Source organism: Carcharodon carcharias, chromosome 15 (genome assembly GCF_017639515.1).
Source record: "Carcharodon carcharias isolate sCarCar2 chromosome 15, sCarCar2.pri, whole genome shotgun sequence".
NCBI classification, from domain to species: Eukaryota; Metazoa; Chordata; class Chondrichthyes; order Lamniformes; family Lamnidae; genus Carcharodon; species Carcharodon carcharias.
In genome coordinates, this window is record NC_054481.1 from 90,490,160 (window position 1) to 90,514,773 (window position 24,614).

At 42.6% G+C, this 24,614-nt stretch overlaps 1 protein-coding gene across 5 annotated transcripts in view; it reads left to right on the forward strand.

Annotated features, from left to right (window-relative positions):
* Positions 1-24,614, forward strand: part of sh2d5 (SH2 domain containing 5) — a 100,741-nt gene that overhangs the window by 30,255 nt on the left and 45,872 nt on the right. For all 5 annotated transcript variants that reach the window (XM_041205643.1, XM_041205645.1, XM_041205644.1 and 2 more), the window contains one exon: positions 21,413-21,676. In XM_041205643.1, coding sequence (XP_041061577.1) covers positions 21,413-21,676 — 264 coding nt within the window. The remainder of the gene's footprint in view (positions 1-21,412; positions 21,677-24,614) is intronic.

A 24,614-nucleotide genomic window follows, 5' to 3' on the forward strand; every position in this document is an offset into this window, starting at 1 on the left:
AGGTATTTGTAATAGACTGTCATCCTAAATGGTTAGATTAAAAGGAGACACATATTTTGGTTACAAATAGGAGTAAAGATTGTGGCGAAGTATTAACAGAGATAATCAAATACTGTATAGAACAGTGGGTCTTAGGAAATGTCGCAGGAGACTCCTTGTACTCCTATCACCTTGCTGTAAATTAAGACCAACATGCCATTTGTCTTCCTAATTACTTGCTGTAGCTGCATGTTAACGTTGTGTTCCTTGTAAGGGTACACCCGAGTCCCTTTAAACATCAACATTTATAAATTTCATCCCTGTTAAAAATATTATGTTTTTTTATTCTTACTACCAAAGTGAATAACCTCACACTTTCCATTATACTCCCATCTGCCACATTGTTGCCCACTCACTTAACTTGTTTATATCGGTTGCAGACTCTTTGTGCCCTATTCACAGCTTACATTCCCACCTAGCTTTGTATCAGTGGCAACTTAAATACATTACTCGTGGTTTCCTCATCTAAGTCATTAATATAGATTACAAATAGCTGAGGCCCCAGCACTGATCCTTGTGGCATACCACTTGTCACATTCAACTTGAAATTATCCTGTTTATCTCTACTCCTTGCTTCCTGTCTGTTAACTAATTGTTTATCCATGCTAATATATTATCCACAACTCCGTGAGCCCTTAACTTGTGTTATAACTTTTTGTGTGGCACCTTATCAAATGCCTTTTAGAAATCTAAATTTACTATATTTACTGGTTCCCCTTTATCTACCCTACTAGTTACATCCTCAAAAACACTAATGATTTGTCAAACACCATTTCCCTTTTATAAAACCATGTTGACCTTGTCTGAACATTCAATGATTTTCCAAGTGTATTGTTAAGACTTCTTTAATAATAGATTCTAGCACTTTTTCGATGACTGATTTCTGCCTAACTGGCCTGTAGTTCCTTGTTTTTTTCTCTCCCTCTATCTTGAATTGTGGTATTACATTTGTTAACTTCCAATCTGCTGGGACCATACCAGAATCTAGGCAATTTTGGGAAATCATAACCAGCGGTAACACTATCTTTGCAGTTACCTCTTCTAGAACGCGAGGATGTAGGCCATCAAGTCCTGGGGATTTGGATTTTATTTAATTAAATTTCTCCAATACACTTTCACTGCCAATATTAATTACATTAAGTTCTTCGCTCTTTTTTAACCCCTTGGTTATCCTCTTTTTCAGCTATGAAATTTATGTCTTCTACTGTGAAGATAGACACAAAATATTTGTTCAATGTCTCTGCCTATTCCTCAGTCCCCATGATAATTTATCCTGCCTCTGCCTCTAAGGAGCCAATGTTTACTTTAGCTTCTCTTTTTTTTATATACTTGGAAATGCTCTTAGAATCTATTTTTTATATTCCTGAAAGGTTTACCCTCATATTTTGTTTTTCCCCTTTTTATCAACTTTTTGGTTGCTCCTTGCTGGTTTCTAAAACACTCCCAATCATCAGGCTCACTACAATTCTTTGTAACACTATAAGCCTCTTCTTTTAATCTAGTATTATCCTTAACACCCCCCGTAAGTCACTGAGTTTTTGGTTTTTAATGGATTTTATTTTTGTTGAACAATTTACATAGAATGATAGGAAATAGAAGCAGGAGTAGGCCATTTTGCCCCTCGAGCCTGATCCGCCACCATTCAACTAGACTATGGCTGATCTTCTACCTTAATGCCACTTTCCCGTATTATCCCCATATCCCATGGTGTCTTTACTATCAAGTAATCTATCGATCTCTGTCTTGAATATACTCAATGAATGAGCCGCCACAGCCCTCTGGGGTAGAGAATTCCAAAGAGTCACTATCCCCTGAGTGAAGAAATTGTTCTTCATCTCAGTCCTAAATGGTCTCCCTCTTATTCTGAGGCTGTGACCCCTGATTCTAGACCTCCTAGCCAGGGGAAATATTCTTCCTGCATCTTCCCTGTCGAGCCCTTCAAGAATTATGTATGCTTCAATGAGATCAACCTCTAGATAATATAGGCCCAGCCTCCACAATCTCTCCTCATAGGACAATCTTGCCATTCCAGGAATCAGTGAGGTGAACCATTGTTGCATTCTCTCTATGGCAAATATAGCTGTCCTTTAGATAAGGAGATCAAAATTGTATACAATATTTCAGGTGCAGTCTCACCAAAGCTCTATAAAATTGCAGCAAGACTTCTTTACTCCTGTGCTCAAATCTTCTTGCAATAAAGGCCAACATAACATTTACCTTCCTAATTGCTTGCTGTACCTGCATGTGAACTTTCAGTGACTTATCAATCTCTCTCCATTTAAGAAATACTCTGCATTTCTGTTTTTCCTACCAAAGTGAATTGTTTTTCTGCATTATATTCCATATGCCAATGTTCTTGCCCACTCACTTATTCTGTCTAAGTCCCTTTGAAGCCATTTTGCATCCTCCTCAAAACTCACATTCACACCCAGTTTTGTGTCATCAGCAAACTTGATAATATTACTTTAGGTCCCCACATCCAAATCATTAATATAGATTGTGAATAGAAGTGGCCCAAGAACTAATTCCTGTCATACACACTTGTCACACTCTGCCAACCTGAGAATGATCCCTTCATTCCTACTCTGTTTTCTGTCTGTTAAACAATTCTCAATCCATGCCAGTCTATTGTCCCCAATCCCATGTGCTCTAATTTTGCTTTCTAACTTCCTGGGCTGAATTTTGCCCTTCCGACCGATTTGGCGGCGGGCGGGCAGCCAATCGCCACTGCGGAAATGGGCCCTGCTGCCATTTTATGTGGGCAGGCCAATTAAGGCCCACCCAGCATGACGCCCAATGGGAAGCACTATGCTTCCTGTGCGGGTGGAGGGAGTGGTGGGGGGGGTGGTGTGTGTGTGTGTGTGGGGATTCCCCAACATGCGTGCAAAAGAGTGCACATCTCCCTGAGGCTAAGTGGTGCCTCAGGGAGATTGCTGAAAGGTTGTGAAAGATTAAAAATAGAATTAAAAAATCATTAACATGTCCCCCTCATGTGAAAATGTCACATGGGATGGGACATGTTAATGAAGTACACAAAAACTTTATTAAACTTTTTAAAATCCAAAATCAAACCTCATCCTGTCACTGGATGAGGTTTGTTAAAAAATCACTTACCCGCCTGCCCATTGGGCCTGTGCGCCAAGTCGAAATTCGCACAGGCTCCTCAAAATCCTTGTCAGTTGGTGACTTAACGGCCTTAACAAGCACTGCATAGCGCGCCCGCCAACCTAAACATTGCGATGCTGGGTTGCTGACATCGGGACGCTTGCGTGACGTCAGTACGTGACATTTTAAGCACTGACTTGCAGGCTCCACCACCTGCACGTCAGCCAGAAAATTCAGCCCCCTGTGTGGAACCTCAGAAGCTGTCTGAAAATCCACTACATCACATCCACTGGTTCCCTCTTATCCATTCTAGTTAGTTAGATCCTCTAGCAGGTTTGTCAAACATGATTTCCCTTTCATAAATCCATGTTAATTCTGTCCAATTGTACCATTATTTTCTAAATACCCATTATTAGATTCTAGCATTTTCCCTACGACTAATGTCAGGCTGATAGGTCTGTAGTTTCCTGTTTTCTCTCTCCCTCCTTTCTTAAATAATGGATTTACATTTGCTACCTTCCAATCTGCAGGAACTGTTCCAGAATCTGTAGAATTTTGGAAGATGACCACAAACACATCCACTATCATATCTTTCAACACTCTGGGGTGTAGATCATCAGGTCCAGGGGATTTATCAACTTTCAATCCCATTACTATCCAGTACTACCTTTTTATTAATACTAATTTCTTTCAGTTCCTCATTCTCACTAGTCCCTTGGTTCTCTAGTACTTATGGGAGGATTTTTTGTATCTTTCCCTGTGAAGACAGACAAAATTATTTATTTAGTTTTCTGCCATTTCCTTATTCCTTATTATAAAACTCTCTGCCTGTAGTGGGCCCATATTTGTCATTGCTAATCTTTTCCTTTGTGAAACCCAAATTTTGGAAACCCTAGTTTTGGATTGAATTGCATCACCATCAAACTTAATGTAAATTCTATCATATTGCTCTAAAGGCTCCTTTACAACAAGATTATTAATTAGCCCTGGATGTAAAATAGCCTGTTTGCTACTTGGTTCCTCAATGTATTTATTTTTTATTCATTCATGCGGTGGGGGCATTGCTGGCTAGGCCAGCATTTATTCCCCAATGCTGATTGCTTGCTAGGCCATTTAAGAGTCAACCCCATTGCTGTGGGTCAGGAGTCACATGTAGACCAGACCAAGTAAGGACAGGCATTCGTGAACCAGATGGGTTTTTACAACAATTGACTTTTAATTCCAGATTTTTTTATTGAACTGAAATTTCACCAACTGCTGTGGTGGTATTTGAACCCGGGTCTCCAGAGCATTACCCTAGGTCTCTGGTCCAGTGACAATACCACTACACCACTGCCTCCCCATTCTAGAAAACCATATGTGGACCACAACAACTGGATCCTCCCCACCACCCCCAACAACCAACCCGAACTGCAAGTTCCTCTCTAGCCCAGATCAAATGTCCCGAACATTTAGTTCCCAGCCTTGAATACCTCTGTGTAATGGCAATTAGATCATACTTGTTTAGTTCCATTTGTGCCGTCAATTCATCTACCTTGCTGCGAATGCTGTGTGAATTCAGATTGAATGCCTTTAATTGTGTCTTTTTATTATTTTCACAACCTCTGGTCTTACCTGCTGGCATACTCTTATGTTTGTTATGCTCTGTCCCTTCCTGCCACACTTATTATCAATTCCCTTATTTCTATCTTGCTCTTACCTTGTCCTCTTTCTTTAATTTATCGTATCTTCCCTCACCCAATCTCTCACCTCCACTATTTAGTTAAAGCCCTCTCTACTGCCCCAGTTATAGGACTTACCAGAACACTGGTCCCAGCACATTTCAGGTGAAGACCATCCCAACGGTACAGCTCCCACTTTCCCCAGCGCTGGCACAAGTGCCCCATGAATCAAAATCCATTTCTCTCACGTCAATCTTTGAGCCAAAAATTTAACTCTCTAATCTTATTTATCCTATTCCAATTTGCTCATGACTCAGGTTATTACTCTAGATTATTTCCAGAGTTTCTGCTCTTTAATTTAATTTAAGTTGCTCATACTATCTAAGCAAAATCTCTCTTCTAGTCCTACCTTGGTAGCTATGTGGACCACAACAACTGGATCCTCCCCACCACCCCCAACAACCAACCCGAACTGCAAGTTCCTCTCTAGCCCAGAGCAAATGTCCCGAACTCTGGTATTGGGCAGGCAACACAGCCTTCTGGACTCTCACTCTCGGCTGCAAAGAACTGTCTCTACCTCCCTGACTATACTCTCCCTTGCTATCCGTACATTATTAACACACTCTGCTTCAATGGCTTCCTTTATCATGGTGCCATAGTCAATTCACTCAACCACACCGCAGCTCCCCCTTTCGTCCATACAGGCTACAAGAACCTCAGATCTGTTGGAAAATTGCAAGGGCTGAGGTTCCTTCACTTTTACCTTCAGGATCCCCATACCTGCGCACTTGCAGTCACAACCTCCTGTCCCTGGCCATGGACCAAATCAGATGACCCTATCCTAAGTCCTGTGACCTCCTCCTGGAACAAAGTGTCTAGATAACCTTCCCCCTCCCTAATGTGTCTCTGTCTGCAGCATGGCCTCCAACTCAATGACTCTGAGCCAAAGTTCCTCCAGCTGCAGACACTTTCTGCAGACATGTTTGCCTTGGATTACACAGGTGTCCAAGAGCTCCCACATTCCGCAGCCAGCACACATTGCCTGCCCTTCCATTTTTATGGCGTTTAATTAATTATTTTATTTATTAAATTTTAATTAATGTCTTGCCTGTGCTTATATTATTATTCCAATAAATGTTCTACTTACCCTGATTGAAATTTTCTAGTTAAAATAAATAAGAAATACTCACCATCAATCTAATAAACTTTATTATTATTAGCAGACCTTACTATTACTAATAAAATCTTACAATTACTAAAAGTACCCAAGCCTTGAAAGATAAATGAGAAAAATACTCACCGACCAATCAACTACTTCTTTTCCTGTGATGTCAATCTTTGATGTCACACTTTCTCAGAATGTGGTTGGTCTGCTATGGAGCCATGGATTGGATAGTTTTTTTTTTTAGGTGCTGCTGTATTTCTCCAGGTCCTCCTTGCTCCCAATCTTTTAGGTCCTGCTGCCTGTTTCTGGGTCCTCCTCTCTGGCTCTTTTTCATATGGAATGGATTCTTAAATATTTCTTCTGTTTATTTATCACCATACCGTTTAGTCTGTTTGCTCAATCAACTTTAGCCAGCTCTCTCCTCATACCTATGTAGTCAGCTTTGCTTGAGTTTAAGATTAGTGTTTGGCACTGGGGGATGTTGCTTTCAAACTTATATGGAATTCAGTTGTATTATGATCACTATTTCCCAGTGGTTCTCTTACTATGAGATTATTAATTAACACTGCCTCATTGCACAATACTAAATCTAAAATAGCTTTATTCTTAGTTAGTTCCACAATGTATTGTTCCAGGAAACAGTCATGAAACATTCCAGAAAACTCATCTTCCAGACAACCATTGTCAGTTTAATTGGTCCAGCCAATATAAAGATTAAAACTCCCCACTATTATTACTATTGTCTTTGTTAAAAATTCAGTTATGTCTTGCTTAATTCTCTGTTCAATGGTTTCACTATAGGGGACTTTAAAGCTACTTCCACCAGCATTTTCTGGCCCTTACCATTCCTAATCTCCACGTTTACAGAATCTATTTCCTGAGTCAAGATCCTTTCTCATTGCCATCCTTCTGTCATCCTTTACTATCAGAGCTACCCCTCCTCCATTTCCATTCTGACTGTCTTTTCAAAATGTTGTGTACCTTGGTATATTTATTTCCCAATCTTGGTCACTTTGTAACCATGTCCCTGAAATAGTGATTAGATCTAAACCAGTTATCTCTATTTGTGCCACTAGTTAATTTGTCTTATTGTGACTACTTTGTGCATTCAGATGAAGAGCCTTTAATTTTATTTTCTTACAAATATTATTTGCATGGACTTTATTTGCTGATGCATTATTACCAATTAACTCTGTCTCTGCTTTTCCACTCTGCTTGCCTTTACCCAAAACACCTCATCATTCTGTTGTCTTGAGACTTTTCTCTTTAGATTTCTAAATCTCTCTTCACCTGAAGCCTGCAATCAGGCCCTTTAAATAACATAAAAGGCAGGGGCCCATCTTGACGCTTCATGCTTCTTTTATTAATAATAAACAACACAAGATCTGCATTGTCCAAATTTGGGATCCTGGCATCACATCAGTCGGTTAGGCTGTGTGACATCAAGATAACGTCAAATTAACGCGTTTTGGTGCACGCAGGGGAGCTCCTGCTCAGGTAGCGACCGTGGCGCAGCCTGCCCCTGATAAACATGGGTTATGCCCTCATAGCACCTAGAAGCGGTGCTACACTAATGAATTTTGCACCCATTGACTTATACGTTATGCAGATCTGAATAATGTCTGTGCAAACTCCAGGTTTACTATTCTAACAAATGCATTTTAAAAGAGGCTGGAAATAGAACATTTACAACTTGAGCTTACTGTCAAGAACACAAAAGCTACTTTCAGCTGATGACAGAGCTAAAATTAATGGGAATACACTATTATCTCTCCAATCTGGAAATCCGAAGCCTGAAACACCAGTTGTCTGGAAATATTTTGAGCAGACCCACAGACTCGACTGTACAGGTGCCTCAACAAATTGTGAAGGCAAAGGTTGAGAGTAGAAAATGGCAGATAATGGGGGAACGCAGTGACTGTAGCACAGAAAACACAATGCAAGGCCACAAAGCTACTCAATTTTACTCTCTATGCTGTCTCTGTTGCTCTCTGTTGGTCTCTCTCTGTCAGTCTATTTCTCCACATCACTTTCTCTCTTTCTGTCTCTGTTAGTCTCTCTCTCTCTCTTCCTTTTTATCAGTCTATTTCTCCATCTCTCTCTATCTCTCTCTCTCTTGATTTCTCTCTTTGGGTCTCTCTTTCAGCTTTTTTCTCTCTGTCTCACTTTCTCACTCTCTCTCTTTCTTTACCCCTCCTCTCCTTTTGCAGCGGGTGCTTTTGAGGCGATCTAAGCATTCCCAGGCTATAGTTTGATTTTTAAAAAATCTTCACAGTACTTTGAGAGTAGACACATGGAAGATAGTATTTGGAGAAGTAAAACAATTTTAATTACTGCTTTATAATGTTTTACATTGTTTTATGTTTCAGGTAAATATTTATAGGTACAATGCTTTTGGTTTACTCCCTTATGATTAGGCATTCAAAAGTCAATCCATAATCCAGAAAATTCCAAAATCCAGAAATTACTTGGTCCCAAGCATTCCGGACTGGAGAGGTCACAGAGTATTAATGGAGCAAAGATTCTTTCCCCCTTGGTGACTATCCTTTAGTCATTAATTGGGTAATTTAACTAATAAAGTACTTCACCAAATTAATTCATAACTAGGAATGTCACAACCTGATATTGTCAAGTTCTACCATTGAATTATTAAACTGGAATTATTGACAACTGATTGAGTAGTTTGAAAGTGGTCACTTTTTTTATTTTAATGGAAAATAACAAAGAATAATATTTGATGAACAGAAGATCTTTGTTCAGCAGATTACTGTTCAATATGGTCTTAGCTTTAAAAAAAGAACACTTTAAGCTATGTTTAGCTAGAGCTTTCCCAAGTGGTGAGTGTGGTGTGGTGCAACACTGAGTCAGGCAGACAGAAATTCCCATGGCCAGAATTTTTCCTGCGTCTGGTGGGCTCAACCGACCACGATTGGCTCTGCACCACCATTTTACACGGGCCAATTAAAATCTGCCCAGCGTAAGACGTGAGTGGTAGCACACTACCTGTACAGGCAGGGGGAGGAGGGAGAGTTGGGACCAGCGGTCTTTCACGCATGCATGTGAAAGAGCGTTTCAATCTCCCTGAGGCAGCTCGGTGCCTCAGGGAGATTGAAGTGCTTTTGAATTAAATAAATAAATGGAATAAAAGTTTAATTAAATATTTCCCCCGATGTGACTGTGTCACATGAGATGGGACATGTTTTTATATTTCTGAAAGTTTTTTTATTTAATTCGTAAAAGCTTTCGGAAACCTCATCCTGCTCATGGATGAGGTTTCCTAAAAAATAAAGTCCGCTTGGCGTAAAGTTGACCTTAATTATTTCATTAATGGCCTTAATAGGCCTTTTAAATATCGGCAGGCATGCAGCTGACTCTGGCGTGTGCCGGCCAAACAAAACAGCGTGGTGACGTTGGGTCACACACCCGACGTCATCACGCATCATTTTACACGCCAGCATTTCAGGCCCACGCCCTGCATGCCAACTGAAAAATCCTGGCCCATGTTCTGTCACTGGTCTGTGTTCAGGTAGCTAACTTTAGCTGAGGCAGTAATGGGTTTTACCTTCCTATGCCTGATTGATGTGCATTGACCAATGCTGGAGTTACACATGTAGCGACATCTGATGACAAGATTGAGCTGAGTTATGATAACTTGATGTGTTTGATAACATGACTGTCCAGGTTCATGAATGAAGAATGAGCACTTTTAATTAGAATGGAATTATGTTAAGATGGGGTAGTTTTTCCTTTCCTCCTCCTCCTAGCCTACTTTTAAAGCATTCAGCTCCATAATTTTAGTCATATTTATCCAACAAAGTGAGAATGTGTCTTTTGGCTCAGCGGTAGTATTCCTGCCTCTGATGCAGGGTTCAAGCCCCATTTCGGACAGTGACAGTGAGTGAAGGCCAGAGTTGTGGATGTGGGTGCCCCCTCTCCTCTTGTTATATTAATTGTGGGAGTCACAAAACCCTACCTGCTGTATAAGATTAAGCATCCTATCAGCTGACATAAACCTGGTTATGGCCATATGGAAGGAGCGTTCATGTCAGACAGTTAATCAGCCTGTGAATTCTTAAACTACACCTATTCTCCAAAGGAACAGTTAATAGGTACAAAACAGACCTAATAAGGTCAAAGAGCAATTCATTATTTTTTTTCAAATTCTGCCATGAGTTTCAGTAGAAGTCAGTGTATTTAAAAAAGAAGGCCCTTTGGCTCCTTCCCAGCCCCAGCCTCCAGTCCTCTCCTCACTGCCAGGAAACTCTCCATTTATACAGACTATCGAAGCCCAATTTTCCCGACCTGGTATGATGCCACCATGAAATGCAAAACTAGAAAATCATTCCATTACTAACATCCCTCATGAGATTAGTCATAAAAATGTAACAATAGTATTTTTAAAAATTTGTTAGTCTGGTGCATTTTTTATCCTTAATTCAAGGTTTATTTCAAGTTGATTTTTTAAAATCAAATGATTACTCAGGGCATTATAACAGGCTGTCTCAGTCAGAGATTCTGGGAGTGAATGCACCATGCAGCTTTTAATAATTAACAGATTTTCAGAGTCCCCTACCCCACCATGATTAGGAAGTTGGTGTGATTTGTGTTGTGGTAATGAACCAGATTTAAACCCTGGTCAGGGCTTAATTCATTCATTTCAGCCTGGATGGCAGTAAGGGGATGAAAATATGAACATAGGAAATAGGAGCAGAAGTAGGCCATTCAGCCCCTTGAGTCTGTTCTGCCATTCAATAAGATCATGGCTGATCTGTTTTAGTTTTGAGTTACATTCCCATTTACTCCGATAACCTTTAATTCCCTTGCCTAACAAGGATCCATCTACCTCCGCCTTAAAAATATACAGTGACCCATTTCCACTGCTTTCTGAGGCAGAGAGCTCCAAAGTCACACAACCCACTGAGAGAAAAAAATTCTCCTTATCTCTGTCCTATAAGGGAGACCCCTAAGTTTAAAACAGTGCCCCTAGATCTGGACTCACCCGCAAGTGGAAACATCCTTTCCACATCCACCTTTTCAAGACTATTCATGATCTTATATACTTCAGTCAAGTCACCCTTCACTCTTCTAAACTCTAGTGGAAATAAGGCCAGACTGTCCAATCTAACAGCATAAGACAAACAGCTCATTCCAGGGGGAGAACTTTCCCCCCATCGGGGGGATGGGTTGTGCAGGGGCGGGCATGGGCGGGTGTGGACCCGATTGCCACTCCTAATTGGGTCCGCACTGCCATTTTATGTGGGTGGGCTAATTAAGGACCGCCCAGCGTGAGGTACCTCAGGGAAATTAGTTTTAAGTTTAAACAGTGTAATAAAGTGCTGTAAAAATTTTTATGACATGTCCCCTCATGTGAAACTGTCACATGAGCTGGGATATGTGCATTAGTTTAAATTAAAGTTTTTCTGAAAATTTTAAATCATTCATGAAACCTCATCCCGCCTGTGGATGAGGCTCCATTAAAAATGTTGGTTCTCCGCCTGCCCGCCAACTGTAAGGTTGGGCGGGCAGCTTTCTCAATAGGCTTAATTAGTTCATTAATGGCCTTAACAGGCTTTTGACGGTTCGCCGTCGCGCAGCCTACTTAGCTGTGTGCCCACCGAACTGAAAATCTAAATGATGCGCGGTGAGGTTGGGACACACACTCAACGTCACCCCAAGTCATTTTATGCCTTGGCGAGCGGGGGCGGGGCCCGCTTACCAAGCCGAAGGTTCAGCTCCAGGTATCAATCACAAAACCTCCTCTGAACTGTCTCCAATGCATTTACATCTTTCTTTAAATAAGGAGACCAAAACTGCACACACTATTTGAGATGTGGTCTCACCAATGCCCTGTTTTACGTTCAATTCCAATTCCTCTCATAATAAAGGATAGCATTCCATTAGCCTCCTTGATTACATGATGCACCTGCATACTAATTTTTTGCACTTGTGCACGAGAACACCTAGATCCCACTGCACCTTGGAATTCTGCAAAATTTTTTATGCATTCATAGGATGTGGACTTTGCTGGCTAGGCCGGCATTTATTGCCCATTCCTAATTGCCCTTGAGAAGGTGGTAGTGAGCTGCCTTCTTGAACTGCTGTATTTCACACTGCTGTTTGGGAGAGAGTTCCAGGATTTTGACCCAGTGACAGTGAAGGAATGGTGATATATTTCCAAGTCAGGATGGTGAGTGGCTTGGAGGAGAACTTCCAAGTGGTGGCGTTCCCATGTATCTGCTGCCCTTGTCCTTCTGGATGGTAATGGTCACAGGTTTGGAAGGTGCTGTCTAAGCAGCCTTGGTGAGTTTCTGCAGTGCATCTTGTAAATGGTACACATTGCTGCTTCTGTGTGTTGGTGGTGGAGGGAATGAAAGTTTGTGGATGGGGTGCCAGTCAAGTGAACTGCTTTGTCCTGGATGATGTCAAGCTTTTTGAGTGTCGTTGGAGCTGCACTCATCCAGGCAAGTGGGAAGTATTCCATCACACTCCTGACATGATCCTTGTAGATTATGTACAGGCTTGGGGGAGTCAGGAGATGAGTTGCAGCAGGATTCCTTGTCTTTGACATGCTCTTTTAGCCACAGTATTTATATGGCTAGTCCAGTTCAGTTTCTGGTCAATAGTAACCCCCAGGATGTTGATAGTGAGGGATTCAGCGATGGTGGTGCCATTGAATGTTAAGGGGCAATTGTTAGATTCTCTCTTGTTGGAGATGTTCATTGCCTGGCACTTGTGTTGTGCCAATGTTACTTGCCACTTGTCAGCCCAAGCCTGGATGTTGTCCAAATCTTGCTGCATTTGGACATAGACTGCGTCTCCATTTAAATAATACTCTGTTTTTTTTATTCTTCCTGCCAAAGTGAATAACTTCACATTTTCCACTCCATCTGCCAGATTTTTGCCCACTCACTCAACTTATCTATATCCATCTGCAAACTCCTTATGTCTTCTTCACAACATACTTTCCTACCTATCTTTGTGTCGTATGCAAATTTAGCTACCGTGCCTTCGCTCCCCTCATCTAAGTCATTGATGTAAATTGCAAAATGTTGAGGCCACAGCACTGACCCCTGTGGGACTCCACTATTCACATCTTACTAATTAGACAAAGACCCAATATGCATACTTTCTGTTTTCTGCCAGCCAGCCAATCCTCCATCCAGGTTAATATGATATCCCCTATACCCTGAGCTTTTATTTTCCACATAACCTTTGATGTGGCACCTCATCAAATGCCATCTGGAAATCCAAGTACAGTGCATCTAAAGGCTCCCCTTTATCCACAGCACATGTTACCCCTTTAAATAACTCCAATGAATTTGTTAAATATGATTTCTCTTTCATAAAACCACACTGACTCTTCCAGATTACCTCGTGTTTTTCCAGGCGCCCAGCTATAACGTCTTTAATGATCAACTTTAACACCTTCCCCACGACAGATGTCAAGCTAACTGACTTATAGTTTCTTGTTTTCTGCCTCCCTCCCTTCTTGAATAGAGGGGTTATATTTGCTACTTTCCAGTCTGATGGACCTTTTCCATAATCTAGGGAACTTTGGAAAATTAACATCAACGCAACTACTACCTCATTAGCTACCTCTTTTAAGGCCCGAGGATGAAGTCCATCTGGACCCAGAGACTTGTCAGCCTGCTGCTCCATCAGTTTGCTCAGCTCTTCCCTAGCGATTGTAATTTCACCAAGTTCCTCCCTCCCCTCCACCTCTTCATTTACAGCTATTACTGGAATTTTTTAATATCCATAATAGTGAAGACAAAAGCAAAATATTTGTTCATTTCATCAACCATTTCCTTATTTTCTACTATTACCTCCCCATTTTCACTCTCTAGAGGACCAATACTCACTTTACCTACTCTTTTCCTGTTTAAATACCTGTAGAAACTCTTGCTATCCATTTTTACATTTCTTGCTAGCTTCCTCTCATACTGTAATTTCTTTATCCTGATTAACCCTTTAGTCATTCTCTGCTGTTCTTTATATTCTGACCAATCATCTGACTTGTCACTCATCTTTGCGCAGTTATATGCTTTTTCCTTAAGTTTGATGCTTTCCCTAATTTATTTAGTTAACCACAGATGGTGGGTCCTCCCTTTAGAATTTTTCTTTATAGTAAGAATATACTTATTCTTAGTATTCTGAAATATCCCATTAAACGTCTACCACTGCTTCTCCATTGGATCTATCCCTGAGCTTAGTATCCCAGTTTACTTCAGCTAGCTCTGCTTTCATGTCCACATAGTTGCCCATATTTAAGTTTAAAATGCTAGTCTTAGACCCACTCTTCTCCCTTTTGTACTGGATGTAAAATTCAATCATACTGTGGTCACTGCTACCTAGGGCTGCCTTTAACCTGAGGCCATTAATTAATCCTGTCACATTACACAATACCAAATTTAACATAACTGCTGCTGTCTGCTTGGTTCCAAAAACGTGCTGCTCTAAAAAATTATCTCAAAAGCATTCTATTAACTCTTCATTCAGGCTACTGCTGTCAATCTGATTTTTCCAGTTTATATGTAAATTAAAGTCACCTGTGATTATTGCCATCCCTTTATCACAAGCACCCAATTTTTTTCTTGTATACTTTGTCCTACATTGTGGTTACTGTTATGGGGCCACTCCCACTCGTGATTTCTTTCCCCTACTATTCCTCTTCTCCACCCAACCAATTCTACATCCTGACCTTCTAAACCAAGGTCATCTCAAACTATTGCACAAATGCCAACCTTGATTAACTGTGCTACCTAGCTTCCTATTCTTGAAGATCATATACTCCTTAATATTCGGAACCCAATCCTTGTCATCCTGCAGCCACATCTCCGTAATGGCTATAAGATCATATTTATTTACTTCAATGTGCACTATCAATTCGTTTACTTTGTCATGAATGCTACATGCATTCAGACACAGCCTTTACTATTGTCTTTTTGTTATCTTTATGACATCTAGTCTTGATTCTTGGTGCATTCTTAGGTTTTTTCACTCTGTCCCTTCTGCCATCCTCTGCCCCTCATTCCCATATTACTATTTTCCTCTCTTACCTTGTCTCTACTCTTTGATATACCACATCTTTACACATTTGATCCCTTGCCTCCACTATTAAGTTTAAAACCCTCTCTACTTCCTTAGGTACGTGGTTCGCAAGAACACTGGTTCAGGTATACACTGTCCTGACTTACAGCCCCACTTTTCCCAGTATTAGTACCAGTACCCCACAAACCGGAATCCACTTCTCACACGCCAGTCTTTGAGCCATGTGTTCATCTCTCTAAGTTTTATGTATCCTATGCCAATTTGCATGTGGCTCAGGTAATAATCCAGAGAATATAACCTTTGAGGTCCTGTTCAATTTAGTACATACCTCTTGATACTCTCTTCCAGAACCTCTTTCCTAGTTTTACCTATTTCGTTGGTACCTATATGGACCACAATAACCGAATCCTCCCCCTCCTGCTGCAAGTTCCCCTCCAGCCTTGAGGAGATGTCCCGAATCCTGGCACCGGGCAGGCAACACAGCCGTCTGGACTTACGCTCTTTGCTGTAGAGAACAGTATCAAACCCCCTCATTATATTGCCCCCTACTATCACTAACTACATTCCTTTAAGCTCCCCAAACTTGAATGGCTTCCTGTATCATGGTACCATGGTCAGTTTGCTCATCCACTCTGTAGCCCCCGCTCTCATCCAAACAAGCTGAGAGATACTCAAACCTATTGGCCAATTGCAGAGGAAGAGGCTCACACTCCTGCCCTCTGGGCCTCCTTACCTGCCTCACTTGCAGTCATACCCTCCTGTCCCTGACCACTGACCAAATCAGAAGGCCCAATCCTAAGGGTTGTGACAGCCTCATGGTACAAAACATTCAGGTAATTTTCTCCCTGATGTGCTGCAGTCAATGACTCTGAGCTGAAGTTCCTCGAGCAGCAAATACTAACTGCAGAGGTGTTTGCCCTGGATCACAATGTTATCCAGGAGCTCCCACATGCTGCAGCCTTGATGCAACAACTGTTCTGCCATCCTTAATTTGTTTTAAATAATTACTTAATTATATTATTCACTTTTTTATGTTGCTTTTTATATATATTTTCTTAACTTTACTACCAATTTGTATACTGTTTTAAACGTTAAGAATAGAATAGACCTTAACCACTCACCAGATACTCACCAAACAGCTAGTTCCTTTCTTTGTAGTATAGCAAGAACCAATTCCTACAGGTAAGAAAGATAGAAAAAGGAAACGAACACCTCCTTCCCTCTCTTCACCAAACTCCCCCGCTCACCAAACTCCAAGTCTGTAGTCAGTTTCCTCAGCTGCACCCTTAGCTACATTGAAGAGGCCTGTATTTATAGCTAACTGAACTGGATAGAGTAACCAGATTCAACCAGTTACCTAATTAACTGCTCAGCTCTTACAACAGAGTGAGTTTACCCTGTCTAAGCTGCAAGAGAAAAAGAACTTAGCCTGCTTACACAGTACTTACCAGTTACAGCTAATTACAGACTAGATTAGATTTTAAGAGCAAAATTTAAGAACAAAATTAACACTTTAAATTCCACCAACATCTCTCAACCGTTGTCCAGCCTGGTGAGCCTGTGGTTGCCTGGTTCCATTCCTATCTATCTAATTATAAACAAAAAATTACTTGCAATGGCATCTCTTCCTGCTTGTGCACCATTACCTTTGGTGTCCTCCAAGGGTTTTCCAATGTCTCCTCCTATTTCTCATCCACATGCTGTGCCTCAGTGACATCATCTGAAAACATGCCAGTTTCCACATGTACACTGACAGCACCTAACTCAACTTAACCAAGACTTCTCTCAACTTCTTCAGTGTCCCTAAATTAGGAGGATCCAGTTGTTGTGGTCCACGTCGGGACAAATAACAAAGGTAAGACTAGGAAAGAGGACCTGTTTGGGGATCAGGAACTATGAACTAAACTAAAGAACAGGTCCTCAAGGGTTATAATCTCCTCATTACAATCTGAGCCACGTGCAAATTGGCAAGGGACGTGAGAATAAGGGAGGTAAACACTTGGCTAAAGGAGTGGTGCGGGAAAGAGGGGTTCCATTTCATGGGACATTGGCATCAGTATTGAAACAGGAGGGATCTGTACTGTTGGGATGGTCTCCACCTGAACTGATCTGGGACCAATGTTCTAGCGAAAAGGGTAAATAGGGTGGTCAGTAGGACCTTAACCTAGAAAGTGGGGGCGGAGGGAAGGGTAAAACTCCAAGAAGTATGACTAATGAGAAACAAAGCAGCAGGTTAGCATGTGGAGGGGTGGATTCAACTTCATGGAAAATTATGAAAAAACTGAAAAGCAAGGAGAGCCCAGGAGAGGCTATTAAAGTCTCCAGAACACAAAATAGGACAGAGTGTTTGGAAAGGGCTAGGAATCTAACTTCAAGCACATCAGATAAAGGGACGACAATGAGAAGAGGGACAGGAAATACAGGACTGAAGGTGTTGTATCTGAATGCACGCAGTATACGAAATAAGGTAAATGAGCTTGTAGCGCAGATTGAAATTGGCAGGTACGATGTGGTGGGCATCGCGGAGACATGGCTGCAGGGGGATCAGGAGCTAAATATCCAAGGATATACATATTATCGAAATGATAGGCAGATTGGCAGAGGGGGTGGAGTTGCTTTGTTAGTAAGAAATTAAATTAAATCGATAGCAAGAAACGACGTAGGGTCAGATGATGTAGAATCTGTGTGGGTAGAGATGAGGAACCGCAAAGGTAAAAAAACCATCATGGGAGTTATTTACAGGCCTCCGAACAGTAGTCGGGATGTGGGGCACAAGATACACCAGGAGATAGAAAAGGCGTGTAAGAAAGGCAAGGTCACAGTGATCATGGGGGATTTCGATATGCAGTTAGACTGGGAAAATCAGGTTGGTAATGGATCCCAAGAAAAGGAATTTGTGGAATGTCTACGAGATGGCTTTTTGGAGCAGCTTGTAGTGGAGCCCACCAGGGAGCAGGCAATTCTAGATTTAGTGATGTGTAATGAGGCAGATTTGATAAGGGAGCTTAAGGTTAAGGAACCCTAAGGAGGAAGTGACTATAATATGATAGAATTTACCCTGTAACTTGAGAGGATAAAGCTGGAATCAGATGTAACAGTATTACAATTGAATAAAGGTAGCTACAGAGGCATGAGGGAGGAGCTGGCCAAAATTGACTGGGAGATGAGCCTAGCAGGAAAGACAGTGGGACAGCAATGGCAGGAGTTTCTGGGAGTAATTTGGGAGACACAGCAAAAATTCATCCCTAGGAAGAAGAAGCATACTAAAGGGAGGGCGAGGCAACCATGGCTGACAAGGGAAGTCAGGGACAGCATAAAAGCTAAAGAGAAAGCATACAATGCGGTGAAGAGCAGTGGGAAGCCAGGGGATTGGGAAACCTACAAAGACCAACAGAGGACAACTAAAAAAGAAATAAGGAGAGAGAAGATTAAATATGAGGGTAAACTAGCCAGTAATATGAAAGAAGATTGCAAGAGTTTTTTTACATATATAAAGGGTAAGAGAGAAGCAAAAGTGGACATTGGGCCACTGGAAAATGATGCTGGAGAAGTAATAATGGGGAACAAAGATATGGCGGAGGAACTGAATAGGTACTTTGCGTCAGTCTTCACGGAGGAAGACACGAGTAACATCCCCAAAATTCAAGAGAGTCGGGGGCAGAAGTGAGTATGGTGGCCATTACCAAGGAGAAGGTGCTAGGAAAACTGAAAGGTCTGAAGGTGGATAAATCACCTGGACCAGATGGATTACACCCTAGAGTTCTGAAGGAGATAGCTGAAGAGATAGTGGAGGGGTTAGTGGTGATCTTTCAGGAATCACTGGAGTCAGGGAGAGTCCCAGAGGACTGGAAAATCGTTAACTATCCCCCCTTGTTTAAGAAGGGAGTGAGGCAAAAGACGGGAAATTAGAGGCCGATTAACCTGACCTCAGTCGTTGGTAAGATTTTAGAGTCCATTATTAAGGATGAGATTTCAAAATACTTGGAAGTGCATGGTAAAATAGGGCAAAGTCAGCATGGTTTCATCAAGGGGAGGTCATGCCTGACAAATCTGTTAGAATTCTTTGAGGAGATAATGAGCAGGTTAGACAAAGGAGAGCCAATGGATGTTATCTAGTTCCAGTAGCCCGTTGACAAGGTGCTGCATAGAAGGCTGCTCAGTAAGTTAAGAGCCCATGGTGTTAGAGGCAAGGTACTATCATGGATAGAATATTGACTGTCTGGCAGGAGGCAGACAGTGGGGATAAGGGGGTCCTTCTCAGGATGGCGGCCAGTAACTAGTGGAGTTCCACAAGGGTCAGTGTTGTGACCACAACTTTTCACTTTATACATTAATGATCTAGATGAAGGAACTGAGGGCATTCTGGTAAGTTTGCAGATGATACAAAGATAGTTGGACGGACAAGTAGTATTGAGGAGGCGGGTGGCTGCAGAAGGATTTAGACAGGTTAGGAGAATGGGCAAAGAAGTGGCAGATGGAATACAAAGTGGGTAAGTGTGAGGTCATGCACTTTGGTAGGAAGAATAGAGGCATAGACTATTTTCTAAATGGGGAGAGAATTCAGAAATCTGGAGTGCAAAGGGACTTGGGAGTCCTAGTCCAGGATTCTCTTAAGGTTAACTTGCAGGTTGATTCGGTAGTGCAAATGCAATGTTGGCATTTATTTTGAGAGGACTAGAATATAAAAGCAAGGATTTGCTGCTGAGGCTTTATAAGGCTCTGGTCAGACCATATTTAGAATATTGTGAGCAATTTTGGGCCCCGTATCTCAGGAAGGATGTGCTGGCCCTGTAGAGGGTCCAGAGGAGGTTCACGAGAATGATCCCAGGAATGAAAGGCATAACATATGAGTAACCTTTGAGGACTCTGGGTCCATACTTGATGGAGTTTAGAAGGATGAGGGGGGATCTTATTGAAACTTACAGAATACTGAAAGGCCTGGATAGAGTGGACGTGGGGAAGATGTTTCCATTAGTAGCAGAGACTAGGACCTGAGGGCACAGCCTCAGAGTAAAGTGAAGACCTTTTAGAACAGAGATGAGGAGAAACTTTAGCCAGAGAATGGTGAATCTACGGAATTCATTGCCACAGAAGGCTGTGGAGGCCAGGTCATTGAGTGTATTTAAGACCGAGATAGATAAGTTCTTGATTGGTAAGGGGATCAAAGGTTATGGGGTGAAGGTGGGAGAATGAGGTTGAGAAACTTATCAGCCATGATTGAAGGGTGGAGCAGACTCGATGGGCCAAATGGCCTAATTTCTGCTCCTATGTCTTACGGTCTTATTATCAGACCACATGTCTGACATTCAGTACTGGATTAGAAGAAATTTTGTCCAATTAAATATTGGAAAGTCCAAAGCCATTGTCCCTGAAGTTCCTGCTACAAACCTTGTTACCCAGCCACCAACTCCATCCCTCTCCCTGGCAACTGTCTGAGGCTGAACCAGACTGTTAGCAATGATGGTGTCATATTTGACTCTAAGTTGAGCTACCAACCCAAAATTTTCACCATTATTAATACTGCCTACTTCCACCTCCATAACATCATCCATCTCTGTCCCTGCCTTAGCTCATCTGCTGCTGAAGCCCTCATTAATGCCTTTTTTACCTCTAGACTTGACTGTTCAAATGCACTTCTGGCCGGCCTCCCACACTCTTCTCTATAATCTTGAAGCCATCCAAAACTTTGCAGCCTGTGTCTTTACTCAAACCAAGACCTGTTCATCAATCACCTCTTGCTGACACAAGGGCTTTTGATTGAGTAACAAATTGATTCTAAAATTTCCATCTTTGTTTTCAAATCCCTCCATTGCTTCACAGTTCCCAAACATTGTTGTCGCCTTCAGTTGCACAACCCTCCAAGATATCTGCAGTCCTCCAATTCTGGCCACTTGAGCAACCTCAATTTTAATCACTCCACTATTAGTGACCATGTCTTCAGCTGCCAGGGTTTTAAGATATGGAATTCCCTCCCTAAACCTTTCTGTCTCTCTATCTCTTTCCTCCTTCAAGACATTCCTTCACCTACCTCTTCAACGAAGCTTTTGGTCAGGTGCCCTAATATCTCCTTATATGGCTCATTATCAAATGTTGCATCATAACGCTCCTGCAAAGTGCCTTTTTAATAAGTTAATAGCATTAAATAAATACAAGTGATTGTTCTTGTAATGCATATATACTAATTATATATAGAAAATTCATCTATTTATTAAAATATGTTTAGAGGCCCAAGTCCAGGAGCAGTTTTATACCGGTCCAAGTGTAACTCCGTGCAAATGGCTTACTTATGTTATTGAAGTAAGTTGTTTGGATCAGCAATTGATTGGAGTAGTGCTTTGAGTTTGTATATTTGTCTTCAATTTTCTGTCTAACTGAGTTCTTTCTACTATAGGCAACCATTCTGAATTTGCAGCTGTGCCGGTTGTTCCAGGTTGCTTCCTGTACAAAATACAGGAGAGAGCAACAGAGCAGTGTATCTGCCACTCACCATCCTAATCAGGAAACTCACCCAGTACCAAGTTCTCCAGTACCAACTGTTTCTACAAGATGTGCGAGAGAGCACTATGGAGAGATGGAGGTTTCCTTGAATGTCAGTGCCCTGGTGTCCTTCAAGAGACCATCACGACAAGAGGGAATCAGACCATCAGAAGAACTGGTAAGGCAAAGTGATTGCATTTGCAATGGATGTGTAACAGATTGATATTTTCACAGGGCTGTAGAAGTCATTAATTTATCGCAAAAAATCCGTAAAGTCTACATTAACACTTAGCAAAAAAGATAATGAAATGGAAATAGGTGGGAAAAGGAAAATCTTTATAATTTATTGGAAAAAAAAAGGAAGGGGGAAACAGAAAGGGGGTGGGGATGGGGGAGGGAGCTCACGACCTAAAGTTGTTGAATTCAATATTCAGTCCGGAAGGCTGTAAAGTCCCTAGTCGGAAGATGAGGTTTGTTCCTCCAGTTTACGTTGGGCTTCACTGGAACAATGCAGCAAGCCAAGGACAGACATGTGGGCAAGAGAGCAGGGTGGAGTGTTAAAATGGCAAGCGACAGGGAGGTTTGGGTCATTCTTGCGGACAGACCGCAGGTGTTCTGCAAAGCGGTCGCCCTGTTTACGTTTGGTCTCTCCAATGTAGAGGAGACCACATTGGGAGCAACGAATGCAGTAGACTAAGTTGGGGGAAATGCAAGTGAAATGCTGCTTCACTTGAAAGGAGTGTTTGGGTCCTTGGGCGGTGAGGAGAGAGGAAGTGAAGGGGCAGGTGTTGCATCTTTTGCGTGGGCATGGGGTTGTGCCATAGGAGGGGGTTGAGGAGTAGGGGGTGATGGAGGAGTGGACCAGGGTGTCCCGGAGGGAGCGATCCCTACGGAATGCCGATAAGGGGGGTGAAGGGAAGATGTGTTTGGTGGTGGCATCATGCTGGAGTTGGCGGAAATGGCGGAGGATGATCCTTTGAATGCGGAGGCTGGTGGGGTGATAAGTGAGGACAAGGGGGACCCTATCATGTTTCTGGGAGGGAGGAGAAGGCGTGAGGGCGGATGCGCGGGAGATGGGCCGGACACGGTTGAGGGCCCTGTCAACGACCGTGGGTGGAAAACCTCAGTTAAGGAAGAAGGAGGACATGTCAGAGGAACTGTTTTTGAATGTAGCATCATCTGAACAGATGCGACGGAGGCGAAGGAACTGAGAGAATGGGATGGAGTCCTTACAGGATGCGGGGTGTGAGGAGCTGTAGTCGAGATAGCTGTGGGAGTCGGTGGGTTTGTAATGGATATTGGTGGACAGTCTATCACCAGAGATTGAGACAGAGAGGTCAAGGAAGGGAAGGGAAGTGTCAGAGATGGACCACGTGAAAATGATGGAGGGGTGGAAATTGGAAGCAAAATTAATAAATTTTTCCAAGTCCCGACGAGAGCATGAAGCGGCACCGAAGTAATCATCGATGTACCGGAGAAAGAGTTGTGGAAGGGGGCCGGAGTAGGACTGCAACAAGGAATGTTCCACATACCCCATAAAGAGACAGGCATAGCTGGGGCCCATGCGGGTACCCATAGCCACACCTTTTATTTGGAGGAAGTGAGAGGAGTTGAAGGAGAAATTGTTCAGCGTGAGAACAAGTTCAGCCAGACGGAGGAGAGTAGTGGTGGATGGGGATTGTTCGGGCCTCTGTTCGAGGAAGAAGCTAAGGGCCCTCAGACCATCCTGGTGGGGGATGGAGGTGTAGAGGGATTGGACATCCATGGTGAAGAGGAAGCGGTTGGGGCCAGGGAACTGGAAATTGTTGATGTGACGTAAGGTGTCAGAGGAATTACGGATGTAGGTGGGAAGGGACTGGACAAGGGGAGAGAGAAGGGAGTCAAGATAATGAGAAATGAGTTCTGTGGGGCAGGAGCAAGCTGAGACGATCGGTCTACCGGGGCAGTTCTGTTTGTGGATTTTGGGTAGGAGATAGAAGAGGGCCATCCGAGGTTGGGCGACTATCAGGTTGGAAGCTGTGGGAGAGAGATCCCCAGAGGAGATGAGGTCAGTGACAGTCCTGGAAACAATGGCTTGATGTTCAGTGGTGGGGTCATGGTCCAGGGAGAGGTAGGAGGAAGTGTCTGCGAGTTGACGCTCAGCCTCCGCGAGGTAGAGGTCAGTGCGCCAGACAACAACAGCACCACCCTTGTCAGCGGGTTTGATGACAATGTCAGGGTTGGACCTGAGAGAATGGAGTGCAGTAAGTTCAGAGAGAGACAGGTTAGAATGGGTGAGAGGAGCAGAGAAATTGAGACGACTAATGTCGCGCCGACAGTTCTCAATGAAAAGATCGAGAGAAGGTAAGAACACCACCCCATGCCCACGCAAAAGATGCAACACCTGCCCCTTCACTTCCTCTCTCCTCACCGTCCAAGGACCCAAACACTCCTTTCAAGTGAAGCAGCATTTCACTTGCATTTCCCCCAACTTAGTCTACTGCATTCGTTGCTCCCAATGTGGTCTCCTCTACATTGGAGAGACCAAACGTAAACAGGGCGACCGCTTTGCAGAACACCTGAGGTCTGTCCGCAAGAATGACCCAAACCTCCCTGTCGCTTGCCATTTTAACACTCCACCCTGCTCTCTTGCCCACATGTCTGTCCTTGGCTTGCTGCATTGTTCCAGTGAAGCCCAACGTAAACTGGAGGAACAAACCTCATCTTCCGACTAGGGACTTTACAGCCTTCCGGACTGAATATTGAATTCAACAACTTTAGGTCGTGAGCTCCCTCCCCCATCCCTACCCCCTTTCTGTTTCCCTCTTCCTTTTTTTTTCCAATAAATTATAAAGATTTTCCTTTTCCCACCTATTTCCATTACATATAAAAAAAAACCCCACTAGAGCTATACCTTGAGTGCCCTACCATCCATTCTTAATTAGCACATTCGTTTAGATAATATCACCAACTTTAACTTTAACACCTATGTGTTCTATTGTACTATTGTCGTTGACATCTTTTGATGATCTGCTTCTATCACTGCTTGTTTGTCCCTACAACCACACCCCCACCTCTCTGTCTCTCTATCTCTCCGCCCCCCACACACACACCTTAAACCAGCTTATATTTCAACT